This window comes from Schistocerca nitens, chromosome 6 (assembly GCF_023898315.1).
Source record: "Schistocerca nitens isolate TAMUIC-IGC-003100 chromosome 6, iqSchNite1.1, whole genome shotgun sequence".
NCBI classification, from domain to species: Eukaryota; Metazoa; Arthropoda; class Insecta; order Orthoptera; family Acrididae; genus Schistocerca; species Schistocerca nitens.
In genome coordinates this window covers 469,735,475-469,755,863 of record NC_064619.1, presented here as the reverse complement: position 1 = coordinate 469,755,863, position 20,389 = coordinate 469,735,475, and the positions used below count along the sequence as shown (strand labels likewise).

Sequence of the window (20,389 nt, the reverse complement as noted above, 5' to 3'; positions counted from 1 at the left end):
GTCGTCAGATCGGCCAGCGCAAAGATCGCCCGTTCAACCTCACCACTTTCGCCTGCCCACTCTCTGGCTCACCCTTCGTCGAGTTCTGCTAAATCTCGAGCCCAAAAGTCAGACACCAAGACTTCGAAAAAAGAGCATACTCGTGAAGAGTTTTTACGTACGGCAACTTCCCAACCATCGGTTCCTCCTTCATCTAAACATCATACTTCCAAGAAGGCTACCAAGAAACCCAGTTCCTCTCCTTCTCCGCCAAGGCGTGTCCCATCTACAGCACCACCTGGCGGAAGTCACCCTCGGCCGTCTTCTGTGTCGCCGAGGCGCACTGCTGGCGGCCGATCAACCGGCCGGTCGCTGGTGGCAGGAGCTGCTCCTGACCAACCTATGGATCAGGATCTTCTGCCTTCGGCTGAATGCCATTCCATGCTGTCGGTCGCAAGCTCAGAGCAGTCGTTGAGTTGACAGCGACCTTGGTCACATTCCTCCATTTTCTGTTCCCCCTATGTCCATTATCCACTGGAATATCCGCGGTATTCGAGCCAATCGGGATGAATTGTCAATCCTCTTACAATCCTACTCGCCGGTCATCTTCTGTCTTCAGGATACAAAGCTGCGTCCCCATGACCGCTTTGTTCTCCCTCATTTTCAGTCCGTCCGATATTATCTCCCCTCTGTTGAAGGCACTCCAGCACATGAAGGACTCATGATTCTTCTCCATGATACTCTCCATTATCACCCAATCCATTTAAACACTTCCTTCCAAGCTGTCGCCGTCCATCTTTCCCTTTCCGGATACACGTTCTCTCTTTGTACTGTATACATTCCATCGTCCACACCAATGGCACGAGCTGATCTCTTTCATCTTCTTGGTCAGCTTCCACCCCCATATTTGCTGGTTGGGGGCTTCAGTGCCCACCACCCGCTTTGGGGATCTCCACATCCTTGTCCACGTGGCTCACTATTGCTAGACGTCTTCCACCAAGCAGATCTAGTTTGCCTCAACACTGGGGTCCCTACGTTTTTGTCTGCCTCCACGACAAATTTATCTCATTTGGACCTTGCGGTCGGTACTGTTCCGCTAGCTCGGGGCTTCGAATGGTTCGCCCTTGATGATACACACTCGAGTGACCACTTTCCATGTGTCTTTAGACTGCAGCCTCAACAGCCATATATGCGCCCGCGACGCTGGAAGTTTGCCCAAGCCGATTGGACACTTTTTTCGTCTCTAGCGACATTCGATGACCGTCACTTTCCCAGCGTCGACGATGAGGTCACACATATTACCGACGTTATTCTTACAGCTGCGGAACATTCAATACCGAGCACCTCCGAATTGCCCCGGCGCCCCTCAGTTCCTTGGTGGAACGAGGCATGCCGTGATGCACTACGTGAGCGGCGATGTGCTCTCCGCATTTTCTGCCACCATCCTACTTTGGCCAACTGTATCCGCTATAAGCAGCTCCGAGCGCGATGCCGTCGTGTCATCCGCGATAGCAAGAAGGCAAGCTGGAACTTCTTTATTAGCTCATTTAACGCCTTCACTCCCTCCTCGGAAGTTTGGAGTCGGCTTCGACGGTTCTCAGGCGCGCCTAGTTTCTCCCCGGTCTCTGGGCTCACTGTCGCGCATGACACATTAGTGGACCCCGTCGCAATTTCTAACTCGTTGGGTCAGCACTTTGCTGAGATTTCGAGCTCTTCAAATTACCCGCCAGTGTTTCTCCCGAAGAAACGTGCAGCAGAAGTGCGACCTCTTGCTTTCTCCTCTCAAAATCGCGAAAGCTACAATACTGTTTTCTGCATGCGGGAACTCCAACATGCACTCTCTTCTTCTCGCTCCTCCGTCCCAGGACCGGATGGTATCCACGTCCAAATGTTGCTGCATTTATCAACCCATAGTCTGCATTACCTCCTTCGCCTTTATAATCGAATTTGGACCGACAGTACTTTTCCCAGACGATGGCGGGAAGCTATCGTCGTTCCTGTTTCGAAACCTGGAAAGGACAAACATCTCCCCTCTAGCTATCGCCCCATTTCTCTCACGAGTAGTGTCTGTAAGGTTTTGGAGCGTATGGTAAATTACCGTTTAGCGTGGTGGCTGGAATCCCGCAGTCTTTTAACACCTGCCCAATGCGGATTCCGAAAGCATCGTTCTGCAGTTGACCATCTTGTTGCTCTCTCCACTTATATCATGAACAATTTTCTCCGGAAACGCCAAACGGTAGCAATATTTTTTGATCTGAAGAGAGCATACGATACCTGTTGGAGGACAGGCATCCTCCGCACACTGTTCTCTTGGGGCTTTCGAGGCCGGCTGCCCCTTTTTCTTCGCGAATTTATGTCAGAGCGCACATTTAGGGTGCGGGTGAACACTACTCTCTCCCGCACTTTCTCCCAAGAAAACGGGGTACCCCAGGGCTCCGTGCTGAGTGTTGTACTGTTTGCCATCGCTATAAATCCAATTATGGATTGTCTCCTTCCTGATGTCTCGGGCTCCCTCTTTGTGGATGATTTTGCGCTCTACTACAGCTCTCAACGGACCAGCCTTCTTGAACGACGTCTTCAAGGATGTCTCGATCGCCTCCACTCTTGGAGCATCGAAACAGTCTTCCGTTTCTCTCCCAGTAAGACCGTTTGTGTTAATTTTTGGCGACGTAAGAAGTTTCTTCCGCCCTCCTTACATCTAGGACCTGTCAACCTTCCGTTTTCAGACGTCGCTAAATTCTTGGGTCTTATGTTTGACAGAAAACTGTGCTGGTCCTCCCACGTTTCCTATCTTTCGGCTCGCTGTCTGCGATCACTTAACACCCTCCGTGTCCTGAATGGTACCTCCTGGGGAGCGGACCGAGTGGTCCTTCTCCTCCTCTATCGCGCCTTAGTGCGCTCGAAATTGGATTATGGAAGCATAGTCTACTCCTCTGCTCGGCCGTCTATTCTTCGGCGTCTCGACTCTATCCACCACTGTGGATTACGTTTAGTGTCTGGAGCTTTTTACACTAGCCCTGTGGAAAGCCTTTATGCTGAGACTGCTGAACCTCCGCTGTCCAATCGGCGAGCAGTCCTTCTAAGTCGTCATGCTAGCCATCTGTCTTCCATGCCTGCTAATCCAGCCCATGACCTTTTTTTCGACGCCTCCTTTGATGTAGGGTATGCAGGCCGCTCCTCCTCCCTACTACCCCCGGGAGTCCGCTTCCTTCAACTGCTCCATTCTCTTTCCTTCCGCTTTCCTAAAACCTTCTTGACAACTTGGGGTACAGCACCGCCTTGGCTCCGTCCCCGGATCTGCCTGCTCCGTGACCTTTGTCGATTTCCCAAGGATGGTACCCCTACACTTGTTTATCGTCAAGCATTTGCTGCTCTATGTGCACAAATGACGGACGCCACATTTATTTACACCGACGGCTCGAAAACATCGTTAGGTGTAGGGAGTGCCTATATTGTTGGCGACACCCCAAATCAATTTCGGCTTCCCGACCAGTGTTCGGTGTATACTGCGGAGCTTTACGCTGTTCTCCAGGCTGTCCACTACATCCGCCGCCATCGGCGGATACAGTACGTTATCTGCTCAGATTCTCTCAGCTCTCTCCTCAGTCTCCAAGCTCTTTACCCTGTGCACCCTCTGGTCCACCGGATTCAGGACTGTCTGCGCTTGCTCCACCTGGGGGGCGTCTCGGTGGCGTTCCTCTGGCTCCCGGGACACGCTGGTATCTGTGGGAATGAGGCGGCCGATATAGCGGCCATGGCTGCAGTCTCTCTTCCTCGGCCAGCTATTCAGTCGCTTCCCTTCACCGATCTACGGAGCGGTTTATGTCGCAAAGTTGCTCATTTATGGCATGCGCATTGGTCAACACTTCCCCATAATAAATTGCGGGAAGTGAAAGCCCTTCCTTGCGCTTGGACCTCTTCTTCCCGAACGCGTCGTCGGGAGGAGGTGATTTTAGCTAGACTCCGGATAGGGCACTGTCTTTTTAGCCATCGACATCTTTTAAGCGGCGATCCTCCCCCACTCTGTCCCCACTGCTCTCAGCTGTGGACGGTAAGACACCTTTTAATTGAATGCCCCTATTTTAATCCATTACGCTCCCGTCTACAGCTATCACCTGATCTCTCGTCGATTTTAGCAGATGACATGCGCTCAGCCGAGCGCGTTCTCCAGTTTATTAGTGACAGTGAAATGACGTCAGTCATTTGAAGCTTTTTTTGGGGACAACCAACCCCTTTCTGTAGTGGATTTTTAAGCATTCCTTCTGCTTTTAGTTTCTCCAATTTTATGACATTGTTCCCATTGCTGCTGGTTTTCAATTTCGGTTTTTTACTGTTTCCTAAGTCACGGGCTGGGCGCTAATGACCATAGAAGTTTTGCGCCCTAAAACCAAAAACAAAACAAAAAACATTCATTTGATGTGTTCTTTGATGTTGCTAATAAAAATTATCATGTAAGATAGTCATTTTCTTTCCCACTGTCCTCATATGAATACACCTCCCTATTGGTCTAGAGAAACATTTTTTGTAAATTATAATGGATTCTAATTATGCAAAGTGAAAGTACAGGTTGTGTGTGTGTGTGTGTGTGTGTGTGTGTGTGTGTGTTCCTTTCTTTCTTTCTTTCGCCTTTCTGAAAAAGGCTTTGGCTGATAACTCGAATATGTAGCAGTCTTTCTGTTATGCCTGTCTGCAACTCAACATATCATTTTTACGATGAGTAGCAATCTATTGTTTTATAATGAATTCCCTATAAGATGGTGTTACAGCACCAAAAAATACATAAGAAATTTTTTCAATATTGTCTTTGATAGGAGAGGGTTAATGTTAGAGGTTAAGGTTGGAGTGAACAAGTAATTACTCAATTTCCCTTGTGTAGTTTTGAGACATTACTTATTTCAGGTGTTTCCTGTACATGGATAATACAGACTTAATGCCATCCTGTAAAAGTGTCTTGGCCAGAGGTTGCAAATTATGCAGATGTTCAGTGCATTTTACCTGTTATGATACTGTATAGGGAATTTGTAAGTTGTTCTACATACCTTTAGAATATTCAGACACAGTTAGCAACCCCAAATGTGTAACATTGATATAATGCAGAGAGTATGTTGGTAACCAGTATTTTTCTATATTCTTGGTATGATGGGAACTGAAAATAGGCATTAAACAAATCAACATTGGAAGATTATTGTTCTCTAGAAAGCCGTGCAAACAGTTCGTAAGGCTTAGGTAGAGAATATGAGTCTACTTTTGCCTTTGGGTTCACCGTTGATTTAAACAACCTGCCTCTTGATTTATGGACAGGTAAGCATGGTGTTGGACAATGGTTGTCCACTATAAACATCAAAACATTTTGATGCTCTGAGCAGGCTATTTCTTCTCAGATATCGGCATGGAGGCCCAGAGGACTTGAGAGATTGAAAACGTGAGGTATCACAGAAGTTTTAACTGTAATATGAGCCACGAAGTGTGTTGCTTTCCTAGGCCTGTTTCAGAGAGGCAGTCTCTGTACAACATGGGTGTAGATAGCTGGATGAAATGGACAGATTCTTTTGACTGTAAAGTATGCCACTGCTAAAAGTGCGAACTCATGTTTTCAGCTTATGTTAAGGGTGCGGTTAGTTGCAAAAGGTGTGAAATTTCATAATGGCCATGCAGTCAATCTTGAGTTTTTGAAGGTTTTAATTGTGGCACTCCAGTGCTGAAGAACTTGGATTAATTTGTGTTAGACACTAGTGCTCCAGTACTGAAAAGAAAAGTAATTGATGCAGTTGTTCACTGCTTCTTCTATGCACAAGTGATGATGTGTTCTTACCAACCATGGTTTTTAATCTCATCCAAAATATTAATTCGAAACACAGTGCTGCAGTTAGCAGATTCTGTATTTTCATAATAGATGCCTCATGATTCTGAAACAATTTTCATTATCGCAGCCTCACTTGTGTATATTTTCAGATATACTTCTGGCAGCCCAACTCAACTGAATCTTTCACATACCTAAATTGGTCAAAAAGGACCTAAAATCAGTGTTGCTACTGCAAGTATAAAATATGCCAGTTCTTGTATGCACCCAGTACCATTGAATCAAGTGTCTCTCTTGATTGTGATTCATTGTGAAATGAACTCTATTAATTTAGCTGCAGTGATGCGCCTGACAAAATTGATACCACACCTGATCCCAATATGCAGTTTGCAGGAGGAGTGGGTTGGGTGATTGTGCTAGCTAATGTGACCACACACTTTTTTGCGAGATAAATCTAGTGAACTGTATGTAATACAATCTGTGACACTTCTGAAATTGAACTGTATGTAATACAATCTGTGACACTTCTGAAATTGAAAGTGAGTCAGATTTGTTGACATTTTAAATCAGCCTTACTGATGAATACCATGCAATACTGTGCAAACTTGTGCTCTAATAAAAATTACTTTCTGATTGACATATCACGACTCTAGTGTTATGGGCCAGCTACGATTCAATCTTAGTTCTTTCTCAAATGCACCATGCTTGCTGTGTTGCTGTTTTGTTGTTTACATGCAGCACCTTGTGAACCGTGGCTGGCTGCACACTGGCAATGCTACCACCCCCTCCCCACTCTCCACTGCAATTTGTTTCATAATTGTGCAAATTTTGTGGGTTTCGAGTATGAAGATGTTTGCGATGAGGGCATTGCAAGCCGGATATACGGTTGATACAGGAAAATATTGTTTTTGTTAAATTAGTATGTATTGCTCATAAAATAGGGTTTTGATGATTAATTTGGCGATCTTCGAGGAGGAGGGGGGGAGGCGGTAAAATTTATGGATGGATACAAGACTTGAACACAGTAACCAAGTTCAGTTGGACATAGGATCCAGTAGTTACACAGATGTGAAAAAGACTTGATCAAGATACTGTTGGCAAGAGCTGTAGCAAACCAATATTTGGACTGATGACTACAATAACAGTAAGTAGTGTAGTGAAGATTTATGCCCTGCCCATTGACAACGTTCTCAGTTATGTGTGTACAGCTACACCCCTGAAAAATTCCTTGGACTGACTGAAATTCCAATTGTCTGTGTAGGGAGAAGGAAGAGAGATTGTAGTCCATGTTTTAAAAAAAAAATATTGAAAGAGTCAATGTACAATACAGTAGTTGCTTATTTCTTTAACCTCAGCTTATTGACATGTTGAAATTATCCGTTAAAGGACCAAATAATTTGTACTTGCTAAGGTAGGTGTGTGTGTGTGTGTGGGGGGGGGGGGGGGACTGTGGCTTTGGGGTACATTGTATGATTTAATAATGCTTTTTGCCTGTGTAGTCATATTGCTAGCCAATGTATAGTGTGCTGTAAGTACCGATTAGACTTGTTAGATGCCTTTATATAATTTTCGAGCATCTACAGGGTCTTTTCAGCCATTGACTTTTGTTTTTGCTCCCCAGTTATTGCAGACTCAGTTCAGTGGTAAGCGGCTCCAGATTTACATTCTAGTGACCATTTCCCATGTGAATCTGTCTGCCGACTAGGATGGTGGCTGACAGATAATGCGGATGGATGATACAAAAGGCAAATTGGTTGCAGTTGAGTTGACAGGCTATTTTTGAACAAAAGGATTGTGCACAGGAGACGGTGGCCCATATCCAATGGGCTGCCGCAGAGTCCATCGCCTGGTCTAATAACCATCTCAGACGATTGCCTGTACCTTGGTGGGATGATGACTATCCACTGGCAGTCGGGCCAGACGAAGAGCTCTGTGGAACTTTCACTGTCCAACTACAGAAAACCTTCATGCCTTCAGATCTGCAAGAGCATGTGCGAGTTGAGTGATAAAAGAATGGAAGAGGGCTTCATGGAGGGAATTCACAACTTCCATTAATCGGTCCACTTCCACTGTGCAAGTTTGGGAATCAATAAGACGGATTTCAGCAAGGGCAGTACATGTCCCCTTACAGCCTTGTTAAGTGATGGGGTGTTGGTGTACATGCCAGAAGACAACGGTCAGGTTTTAGCTGAACACTTCTTTACTGTTATTTCGTCATCCAGACAAGCTCCTGCTTTTCAGGTGTTTGGACTGCAGAGATGAGAAAACTCAATTTCTTCTCACATAATGAGGAAGTCTACCACATTCTGTTCTCCATGTGGCAATTGGAATCAGCTTTGTCTGCAAGCAGACTCTGCTCTAAGACCTGATGAGATCCATTATGCTATGCTTTGTCATCTGTACCCTGAACCAAAAGGACAGCTCCTCTCCTGTTTCACATCTGGTTAGCTAATAGATACTGGAGTGTGTCCCGTACCTGTTGTATGGGTAAGACTCTTGAACACATGGTGAACCACTGCCTCGTCTGACTGCTCGAATCCCAAGATCACCTGAGCCACTCCCAGTGCAGTTTCAGGCACTACTGTCCTACCCATTTTATTTTAGATGGCAATACATGTGCCCTTATACTGGAACCATTTGGTTTGTCTGTTTTTTGTCCTCGAAGAAGCCTATGACACTACTTGGAGGTACAACATCCTTGGCCAACTTCATGAATGGTGGCTACGTGGATGCCTGCCACTTCTTATCCAGTTTTTTTCTCAATGGCCGGCATTTTTGATATTGCGTAGGCGATGCCTTGTCCGACTGCTATATTCAAGGGAGTGGGGTCCATCAAGGCAGTGTCCTCCGTTTCACATTGTTTGCCATCACTATTAGTGGTGTTTCCTCCACAGTCAGGAGTCCTGTCAAATGCTTTGTTTGTGGGTGACTTTGCAATCTTCTATTCTTCCTATGATCTTATAACGACGAGGCGGCTACAACTGACCATTAGGATAATGGAAACCTGGGCCAGGACAACTAGTTTCTGGGCCTTACCTGAGAAGACTACACGTGTCAATTTTAACCATGCTCATTGAAGTTTGTGTCAATTTTAACCATGCTCATTGAAGTTTTAACCAACCTGTGCTCAAAATGGGGGACAATATTTTCCATTTTCAAGAAACTGTATGCTTTTTGGGTTTATTATTTGACTTGAAATTAACTTGGCTGCCACTCCTGAAAGACCTACAGACAAAGGGCTTCCAGTCACTAAATATTTTGAAATGCCTTAGCTGAAAAACATGGGGAGCTGACAGGTGCCACCTCCTGCAGTTTTAAAGGGCATTCGTTCGATCGTGTTTAGATTATGGCAGTGTGGTCTACGGATCAGCCTGTCCATCCTATCTCAAGGTGATAGATGCTATCCACCATGAGGGGATTTGGATATCGACTGGAGCCTTTTTGATCAGCCCAGTTCAGAGTGTGTATCACGAACATCATCTATCCCATCAAAGGTAAGGCTGCCTGTGAAACCAGTCATGTGATCTACAAGCTAATCTGCAACCAATGTGCTGCATTCTATGTGGGCATGAGAACCAACAAGCTGCCTGTCCACATGAATGGCCCACAACAAACTGTGGCTAAGATACAAGTGGACCACCCTGATGCTGAACACATTGCCAAACATGATATCCCTCATTTGAGTGACTGCTTCACAGCCTGTGCCGTATGGATCATTACCAACAACACCATCTATTCTGAATTGCTCAGATGGGTACTTTCCCTGCAATACATCCTACGTTCCTGTAACCCTCCTGGCCTCAACCTTCGTTTGTCACTGTCCTCACCCATTCGGCCTCCTCTGTGTTCTCATTCCAGCATGACACAGCCGTCATTTCACCACCACAACCAGTCTTTTTATTTCTGTATTTTCCACTACTTCCCTCACTCCCCTCCCCACCTCTCCCGCTGTGGGTCTGGGGGTTAGAATAGGCCTGAGGTAATCCTGCCTGTCGTAAGGGATGACTAAAAGGAGTTTCACATGTTTCAGCCTTAATGTGATGGTCCCCTGTACTGTTTGACCTCCATTCTTCAAAATTTTCCCAAAGAGCGAGCCAATTGTGGAAGGGCGCCTTACAAGGTGCATCGTGTCCATTGTGCATGGAGATCTTTAGCCCACTTTCTCATCGTTGTGTTGTAGTCCTGCCCATTCTCCGTCTCTTGTGCAAGGACACCTCCCTGGTTGCGTTTTTCACCATGCCAAATGCAGTGTTGATTTCTGCATAGATGATGACCATGGACTGCTTTACGCCTGATATCCAGCACGGTAGCCAGTCCGTTGTGATGGTACTGCCATGTACCCTGTTGGCTGTAGCTCCCTGACCTCACAGGGATCGCTCTGCTGATGCCTGTGCAGTTAACTCCCCATGTAAGCCAAGGGGTAGATACCCATCCCCCTGGGGCATCGGGACTACCGGCAATGGCCATCCTGCCAGGTGGCCTTTGCTGCGGCTGGGTAGCGCTGGTGGGGAGGGCCCTGGTCGGAGTGGGTGGCATCATGGCGGATGACACGCGATGAAGTGTAGTCTGTCATCTCTTGCAGGTGGTGAAACACCAGCAGCCTCTAAGCGGTCATGAACTCAATTCAACGCAAAGAAGTACGACCCCAAATCGTTCCCCTCCCTGGCCACACCATGGGAGGAACGTCAGGCTAAAGATGACAGCGGATCTTATTCGCCCCGGTACCTTGTATGTTCGAGGGCTGATTGGGTATCTTTCATGATGATGAAACCTCAGTCTTTTGTTGAGCAATTAGAGGACAAGTTCTGGGAGGTGGAGGGCTTACCGAAAATGAGATCTTGGTCAGGCTTGATCAAAATAGCATCTTCTGCCCAGTCACGGAAGTTACTCGCTTGTGACAAGCTGGGGGATGTTTCTGTAACCATCACACCCCATAAGAGATTATGTAGGGTCCAGGGTATAATATTTCACAGAGACCTTCTTTTGCAGTCCGGCAATGAGCTGCGCGCCAATTTTGAGCGGTGAGGTGTATATTTCATCCAGTGTGTCCACCAGGGTCTGAAGGATAATCAGGTTGCCACCGGTGCCTTCATCTTGGCCTTTGAGGGGGATACATTGACCGAGAAGGTCAAGGTGATGGTCTACCGGTGTGATATAAAGCCCTATATCCCTCCCCCGATGCGGTGCTTTAAGTGCTGGAAGTTCGGCCGTACGTCTTCCCGCTGTACTTTCAGCGTCACATGCCGAGATTACGGACGCCCATCACATCCCAATACTCCATGTGCCCCGCCTCCCATCTGTCAACTGTGGAGATCACCTTGCTCGCCTGACTGCAGGATTCTCCAGAAAGAAAAGAAAATCATGGAGCAAAAGACCCTGGACAGACTGACCTACACTGAGGCTAAGAGAAAATTTGAACACCTGCATTCTGTGCGTATGACATCGTCTTACACTGCCGCCACAACAGTTCTGGCACCATCAGCTCCGCCAACCCAGGTCATCTCTCAGAGCCGGAAGACTACACCTGCCCCCTTGATGGTGGAGGGCATTTCCCTCCCTGTTGCTCCTGCACCAACTACTTTGGGAGCAACATCCCCCCCCCAAACAATCTGGGACATCCGTCCCCACTTCTAAGCCGGAGAAGCGTAAATCTTTTTTAGCTTCTCTCACCAGGAATGGGTCCCTTGGGTCACTCCCTTCCCAGGTTTCTTCTAGTGGGAAAAATGACACCCACCAGTAGCTGAAGAGCCCAAAAGCAGCTGGTCGTAGGGCTTCACGCTAATCCTCAGTCCCGGAGACTGAGCCAGTGAAGTCCTCCCAGCCAGGGAAACCCAAGGAGCAGCGACAGAAATCCAAAAAGAAAACCCGTAAAAACAAGGAAATTGTGGTGGCACCCACACCACTGCCACCTACAAGCTCTGCGGCTGAGGATAGGGTGGAGATTTTGGCATCCGCTGAGGACCTAGATCTCGCCAGACCCTCAGACTTGATGGATATAGACTGCTCAGGCAATAAATTGGTGGCAGCAGGTGACTCTGAGGCGTAAACTGCCTCATTGAATGTTCCATGCCTTTCCAGTCTGATGATGTGATCCTCCAGTGGAATTGTGGTGGTTTTTTCCACCGCCTGGCTGAGCTACGGCAACTGTTAAGCTTTACATATGGTGGTATCTGCATTGCCCTTCAGGAAACCTAGTTCCCAGCAATGCGGACCCCTACCCTCTGCGGCTATAAGGGATATTACAGGAACCGTAGTGACTATAATCGAGTGTCAGGTGGAGTTTGCGTTTATGTCCTAAACTCGGTCTGTAGTGAACGTGTGCCCCCTTCAAACCCCTCTTGAAGCTGTGGCTGTCAGAATAAGGACGGCACAGGAAAGAACTGTCTGCAGTGTGTATCTTCCTCCGATGGTGCAGTACCCCTCAATGTATTAGGTGCACTGATTGATCAACTCCCTAAACCTTTCCTACTTCTGGGAGATTTTAATGCCCATAACCCCTTGTGGGGTGGTACCATGCTTACTGGCCGAAACAGAGATGCCGAAACTTTACTGTCGCAGTTCGACCTCTGCCTCTTAGATACTGGGGCCGCCACACAGTTCAGTGTGGCTCATGGTAGTTACTCGGCCATTGCTTTATCAATTTGCAGCCCAGGACTTCTCCCATCTACCCACTGGAGAGCACATGGTGACCTGTGTGGTAGTGTGTGTGGTAATGCCACTTCTCCATCTTCCTATCACTGCCCCAGCATCTGCCACATGGATGCCTGCCAAGATGGGCTTTGAACAAGGCAGACTGGGGAACTTTCACCTCTGCTATCACCGCTGAATCTTCCCCATACGGTAACATCGATATGACGGTTGAGCAGGTGACTAGCACAATTGTTTCTGCGGCAGAAAACACGATCCCTCGCTCTTTAGGGTGCCCGAGGCATAAGGCAGTCCTTGGTGGTTGCCGAAAGTCGGTGAAGCAATTAAGGAGCATCGACGAGCTCTACAGCAACATAAACGGCACCCTTTCCTGGAGCACCTCATAGCCTTTAAGCGGCTTCGTGCCCGTGTACGCCACCTTATAAAACGACGGAAACAGGAGTGTGGAAGAGATGTGTGTCGACCGTTGGGTGCCATACGTCACCCTAAGTCTGGACGTAGATCAAATGTCTTTTTGGGTACCAGACCCCAACAGGTGTCCCTGGTGTTACCATCAATGGCGAGTTATGTACCGATGCAAACGCGATTTGTGAGCACTTTGCTCGAGCCTCTGCATCGGAGAATAACCCCCCAGCCTTTCACACACTCAAACAGAGGCTAGAAGGGAACGTCCTCTCATTCACTACACCCTGCAGTGAATCCTATAATGCCCCATTTACAGAGTGGGAGCTCCTCAGTGCTCTTGCACATTGCCCCGACACAGCTCCTGGGCCTGATCGCATCCACAGCCAAATGATTAGACATCTCTCATCTGACTACAAGCGACATCTTCTCATTTTCAACCAGATCTTGTGCGATGGCGTCTTTCTATTGCAATGGCAGGAGAGCACCATCATTCCAGTGCTCAAACCCGGTAAAAACCCACTTGATGTGGATAGCTATCGGCCCATCAGCCTCACCAACATTCTTTGTAAGCTGCTGGAACGTATGGTATGTCGGCAGTTGGGTTGGGTCGGGTCCTGGAGTCACGTGGCTTGCTGGCTCCATATCAAGGCGGCTTCTGCCAGGGTTGCTCTACCATTGATAGTCTTGTGTCCATCGAGTCTGCCATCCAAACAGCCTTTTCCAGACGGCAACACCTGATTGCTCTTTCCTGACTTACCTAAAGCATACAACACGACTTGGCAAAGTCATACCCTTGCCACATTGTATGAGTGGGGTCTCCGGGGACCACTCCTGATTTTTATCGAAAACTTTGTCGTTCCGTACTTTCAGTGTCCAAGTTGGTGACTCCCATGTTCCAACCATATCCAGGAGAAAGGAGTCCCGCAAGGCTCTGCATTTAGTGTCTCTCTGTTTTTAGTGACCATTAGCGGTCTAGTAGCAGCTGTCAGGCCCTCCGTCTCACCTTCTCCGTATGCAGACGACTTCTGCATTTCGTACTGCTGCTCCAGTACTGTTGTTCCTGAGCGACGCCTCCAGGGAGACATCCACAAGGCGCAGTCATGCGCTCTAGCCCACGGCTTCCAGTTTCCAGCCGCAAAGTCGTGTGTCATGCATTTCTGTCGGTGTTGTAACGTTCATCCGGAACCCACACTTTATCTTAATGACGATCCATTCTCTGTAGTGGAGACATACCAATTCCTAAGACTGATTTTCGATGCTCTATTGACTTGGCTCCCTCATCTTCGTCAGCTTAATCAGAAGTGCTGGCAGCACCTCAGTGCCCTCCGTTGCTTGAGCAACACCAATTGGGTTGCAGATCTCTGTACACCGCTGCAGCTCTACAGAGCCCTTGCCCAATCCCAAATTGACCATGGAAGTATGGTTTGGCAGCGCCTTCAGCATTGCATTTACTCGACCCTGTGCACCACTGTGGGGTTCAATTAGCGACAGGAGCTTTTAGGACGAGTCCGGTGACCAGTGTGGTGTCCCTCCACTGCAGATCAGACATGCGCAACTGCTCGCCAGTTACGCAGTGCACATTCATAGTTCTCCTGAGCATCCGAATTACTGTCTCATTTTCCCACCCGCGGCAGCCATCTGCTGCATCGGCAGCCCAGATCAGGGCTAACGATTGCGGTTCGCGTGTGGTCCCTTCTCTCCGAATTGGAATCCTTGCCTTTACCACCTCTACTTGCGGTCCGTTCACATAAACCTCCATGTTGTACGCCTCAGCTGCAGCTTCGTCTGGACCTTTTGCATGGCCCTAAGGACTCCATTAACCCTGCCGCTATCCGCTGTCACTTCCTCTCGATCCTTGACGTGTTGCGGGGCTCTGAAGTGGTTTACACCAACGCATCGTTGGCTGATAGTCACGTAGGCTTCACATGTGTTCATGGAGGACGCATGGAGCAGCACTCCTTGCCAGTTGGCTGCTGTGTTTTCACTGCAGAGCTGGTGGGCGTATCTCGTGCTCTTGGTTACATTCGCTCATGCCCTGGCGAGTCATTTCTCCTGTGTATTGACTCATTGAGCAGCCTACAAGCTATCGACCAGTGCTACCTTCGCCACCCTCTGGTAGTGTCCATTCAGGAGTCCATCTATGCCCTGGAACAGTCTGGCTGGTCCGTGGTGTTTGTGTGGACCCCAGGACATGTCGGAATCCCCGATGACGAACTTGCCGACAGGCTGGCCAAACAGGCGACACGAAAACCGCTTCTGGAGATAGGCATCTCTGAAGCTGACGTGCGTTCTGTCTTACACCGCAGGGTTTTCTGGCTTTGGGAGATGGAATGGCATAACAGCACACACAACAAACTGCATGTCATTAAGGAGAGTATGAATGTGTGGAAGTCTCCATGCAGGCCTCTCGCAGGGAATCAGTTGACCTCTGCTGGATCCGCATTGACCATATGTGGCTAACGCATGGTTACCTGCTCTGTTGTGCGGACAGACCTCAGTGTTGCTGTGGCTCCCAAATGACAGTTGTCCACCTCCTGTCTACTGCCCACTTTTAGCCGCTCTGCGGCAGACTTTTAACTTTCCCAGCACCCTTCCCTCGGTGTTGGGCGACAGTGCCTCCAGAGCAGCTTTAGTTTTATGTTTTATCCGTGAGAGTGGGTTTCATACTTCTATGTAGGTTTTAGTGCATGTCCTTTGTCCCTCTGTGTCCTCCACCCTAGTGCTTTTAGGGTGGAAGTTTTAATGTGTTGCAGAGTGGCTGGCTTTCCCTTTTTATTCTTGTGGTTGGCCAGCCACTGTAATTTGCTTTCATGTTTTACTCCCTTCTGTTTCTAGCATCTCTCTGTTGTTTTCTTGTCCTCTTTTGTTCCTTTTAGTATTTGTTGCCTTCCCTTCGTTCTTGTGGCTTTTCATTTCTTTCTGTTTTGTGTTATATGTTTCGTCTGTTTTATTCTCATGCTTGTGGCATTGTTTTATTAGGTCAAGGGACCGATGACCTCGTAGTTTGGTCCTTTCTCCCGCTTTCAGACCAACCAGCCAACCAACCCATCAACTAACCTCCCCACCTCTCTCCTGCCATGTGTCTAAACTGCAGCACTTCACTGTCTGCCACCCCCACCATACTATCCCTCCCCATCTCAGCCTCCTGCTTACCCCCACCCAGTTGCCACTCCCATCATGCACTGGTGCTGCTGCTTGCAGTGTTGTTTCAGTTGCAGTTTGTGTGTGTGTGTGTGTGTGTGTGTGTGTGTGTGTGTGTGTTTTTTTTGTCAAAGGCCTTAATGTGTGAATCTTCTTGTAGTGCCTATCTGTGACTCAGCATCTCCGCTATATGGTGATTAGCAATTTTCCTTCTCTAATATTGTTACATTCCATGCTGGATTTTCCATTGTTTGGTCTTTAGTCCTGGAGTAGTACAAGGAGAATAGGGATTGTAGTTGTATTTGGGGTATGTACCGCTTCTCAAATCTTCCTCATGTAGGAGGATTGCAGACTAAAAAGCTTTTCTCTTTCTTTCAGGCTTACTGGTATAAATTTTTTAATTGTGTTTGTATAGAACTCTGGTTGAAGGATGGGAATGATGCAAAAACAGGTGTTAATAAAAGTTTGATTCTTGCAGGTCATTGAATTCCTCCAATAGAAACAAAACACCAGTGGCTTCTTTTGTAATGGAGGACATTGCTGTCAGTGTGACAGTTTTCAGCAGCTCAGAAACGCAACAGATTACTTTGGGTACTGTTACGAGAAGCGGTGTGCTTCATTTGTACAGGCATCAGCTGAACGGGTGAGTTTTATTGACTGGTTTTTAGATATTTGAGTAAAAGATTTTTTAAGAGCTCTTGTAAAATCTGCATTGTGACTTGCACAGTAGCAGTTCTGTCACATTGCAATAGAGCCCTAAATTCCCCCCCCCCTCCCCCCCTCCCCACATACAGTATTCTTTTTCTCATCGTCACGGTTTGTAATTTCACAGTTCAGAGGCTTCCTTCAGCTGGCTGTCTTTCAAGGAGCTACTTGCTTGGTGGGTTAGTGGCCGTGTGCGTAAAAGAAACAGTATTCCATTAGAGTCCATAGATGTATCACGGCACTGCACTGAACAGATATTTGAATGTTGTGCAGGGGCAGTTGAATTTAGTGAAAGCAAACTTCTAATTGTTGTTGTTTATAGGTACCCAGAGAGGGTTCTTGGTTCACTTTACAGGAAGTACAAAAATTAGTTATATGTTGCGACTTCAATATTAATTTTGTATATGATGGTGCGAGAAGAAAGATGTTGGTGGATTTCCTAAATTCATATGATCTGATGCAGACAGGGTTTTTCCCATCTAGGGTGCAGGGGAACAGTAGCACAGCCATAGACAGTATTTTTATTCATTCTTCGTTACTAGATTGGCCTTTTGTTAGTAAAAGGGTGAATGCCTTTCCAGACAATGATGCACAAATTTTAATATTAAAAGGCTTTTGTACTCAGACAAATCTCGCATATAATTACAAACTATGTAGGAAAGTTAATCCAGCAGCAATAGTGTTTTTAAACCTTGTCGAGGAACAAGAGAGGCATAATGTTTATAGTGCTGATAACGTAGATGATAAATATAACGCTTCCCTTAAAACATTTCTCATGCTCTTTGAGAGTTGCTTCCCATTAGAATGTTCTAAACAGGGTACTGTAGCCTGAGTCACCTAGTACGGCACTTCCGCGCATAGAGGCAGAGTGGAAAGGAAGTGGGGGGTGGAGGATGTGTACTGCGCATGTGTGGCAGCAAAGTGCGGGCAGACGAAGTCCACATTGCCGAACCGCGTTGCTGCGGACAACAGTCAAGCTCGTTTGCCTATGGTACATTGTATTATATGTTCAGATCTATGAGGGGAGTAATAAGTATTAAAACAGATTTTGATCAGTTGTCATGAGAGAAATATTTATTTACGTCTTGATGACGTTGCGTACACTGCTTCACGGATTTACTCTGCGTGACATTGGGAGGTGAGAACAGCTGACAGAGCTTTGTGAAGACGTGTAGTAAAATTTTTCTCAAAACAGTAATTGTGTCTAATGAGAAGGTAATTGAAACTGCTTGCAATAATTACCATTTATTGCGATTTGAATTGCATTATAAGTAAAAATTTAATACACAACTAAATTAACTTCAAGCACAAACCAAAATCATTATATTTGCTTGACAACTGCTTCTGCACAATAGAATTTTTAAAAATGTGTGTGTGTGTGTGTGTGTGTGTGTGTGTGTGTGTGTGTTTTTGAGTGTAATCACTGCATGTAAAAAGGAATTAGTGGTAGAAAAGATTAATGTAAAGGACCATTGTAAAAATGGTCAGGAAGTTGTCATATTTTCCGCTGTAACTTGCATTATGAGTGCAAACTAACATGTTTGATGTTACAGCGAGGGACTGGATTTATAATCCATTGAACAAGCAAACAATAAACCATCATCTGCTAATAACTCCAGGGAATCTGACTGATAACATTGAAAACTACCGATATCTTGACAAGTAACAGTTACTATCGTTTTAGAGCCTTACCCAGTTCGTGCCTTGAAAATGACAAAGGCTTATAACATTGTGGCAGAAGCTTAACCTCTCCTTGGGCAATATGTTGAACATTGTAGTCTGCATAATTAAAAGGGTACAATGTCCTAATCAAAAATGCTAGGAAATTCTCATTATTATGTATGTAAAACTGATATGTTGACAAAGACATTTTTAAACCATTAGTATTTAAAACTCAGAAATATTATTACTTTCTTCCAAAGTAAACATCGTAATACCATCGTCACTTCTGTTTGAGGCTGTTTCTGAAGAATCTGATTCTAAATTTACAGTGATAGGTTCTTGGCTTAAATCCATCACTTTCCTCTCAAATTCTTCTTTCTGAAGCTTTTCAGCATGCCACATAGACTGTGCCCACACTACAAGTGGGATGTTATCTGTTACCTCATTGTGTATTGCCTTATGCACAAGCGATTCACTGTATGTTATTTTGAATGTTTTATTTTTTTCTCCCCCATAGCCTTAAAACACTTTGCCCAAATTAATTCCATGGGGCTACAATGACAGTGACACATGGGTAAATGCATAACTGTGTGATCCCATTCACGTGCAAGGAAGTCAAGTTTGTACATTCTGTAACATGACTTGTATAAATTAGTGAGCTGTAGGAGATTGGCACGAGTCAGGTTTATACGCTGCTTAATATTTTTATTTTTAAGCCAGGGAAAAATATCCGCTTTTCTGGTGTTTGTACTTGATTATTCTCTCTATAACAGTTGAATTATAACTGGCAATGACTGACTTCGGAGCAAGGTATGACAAGAATTATGAATCACTTCATGAAACTGACAGCATTCAGTGCCGAATGGTAATCACTGCTGTTTTTCTTACACGTAAATACAAGTTTGTTCTTGGACATAAAACCAGAAGAAGAGTCGGCATGCAGAATAATTATCCGAGAATCTGTTCCTATGAGAACTTTCAAACCGCCAGTACCATCACTCATTTTCCAGCAGATCTTGGAATGATTCTAATTGACCCATGTTTCATCAAGCTAATACACTGTTGACTACCTCCTTCTCTTGTATTGTGACTCTTTATATGGGATATAGTTCGTACTGGACCTATGTCACTTATGTGAACTAAAAACTCACTTCTTAACATATCTGGAACCAACATCTTTTAAAATGCTTTACCTTGATGAAGCACTTACATTGAAGCCTAAATAACTGTAACATGTTTTTGTTATGTCAGGCATCCATCATTCAGTGGAGCACTTTAAAACATTGTTGTTAAAACCATCCATTTGTGTTACAGGTTCCTTGGGATTTCGATGCTTTCCAGGTGACACGGAACCAACTGTTTCTATGGTTCCTACAGCTCTGACACTTTAGTTTACAATGCTCATTATAGTTCTGTTGCCAACACCATATGGTTCTGGAGTCTGTTCTTCTGTTTTCCAATGTCAACAGTAGGAGACCTTCTTTTAAATTCACCTTTGAAAAAGTTATAAATGTGGTAAATAATCCACTTCGCCTGCTTGTGAAGCTCTTCACATTTATTGCCGTCACCTGACTTTTCTTTTAATTGCTCTTAAACATTTACAAGAAACACATTCACAGCTATACTGTTGCAAGAAAAAAGGAAACAAAAAAATTGATAGTTGAATGAATAATTCAATTGCCACGAAGTACGGCAACATTGCAGCATGTAGGAGTGAGATTCTCACTCTCTAGCTGTAACACTCTGCTACCCGCTCATTCAGGGAATGAAGATTATTGGCCGCCAGTGGCTAGTGGAGGGGGATGCGCAGAATGGCTGAAAATTGGGCCACCTTCTTACACGACCCGAACTTTATTAGTAATAGGCAGCCCAGGTAGCTGACAAGAGGGATAATGATATCATGTAGAACAAAGCAGAAATTGTATAAAAATGTTAGAAGTAGTCACAATCAAGCTACAGTAGCCCATTACAAACAGTATTGTAAGGTGCTTACAAATGTTATTAGGAAGGCAAAGAGTATGTGGTATGCAAATAGAATAGCTAATTCAC

At 45.9% G+C, this 20,389-nt stretch overlaps 1 protein-coding gene across 1 annotated transcript in view; it reads left to right on the top strand.

Moving 5' to 3' along the window:
• The window catches only part of LOC126262399 (WD repeat-containing protein 43), a 78,900-nt gene that overhangs the window by 19,558 nt on the left and 38,953 nt on the right, over nucleotides 1–20,389 (top strand). Inside the window, exon 4 of the mRNA XM_049959013.1 lies at nucleotides 16,452–16,616. Within this exon, the coding sequence (XP_049814970.1) occupies nucleotides 16,452–16,616 (165 nt within the window). The remainder of the gene's footprint in view (nucleotides 1–16,451; nucleotides 16,617–20,389) is intronic.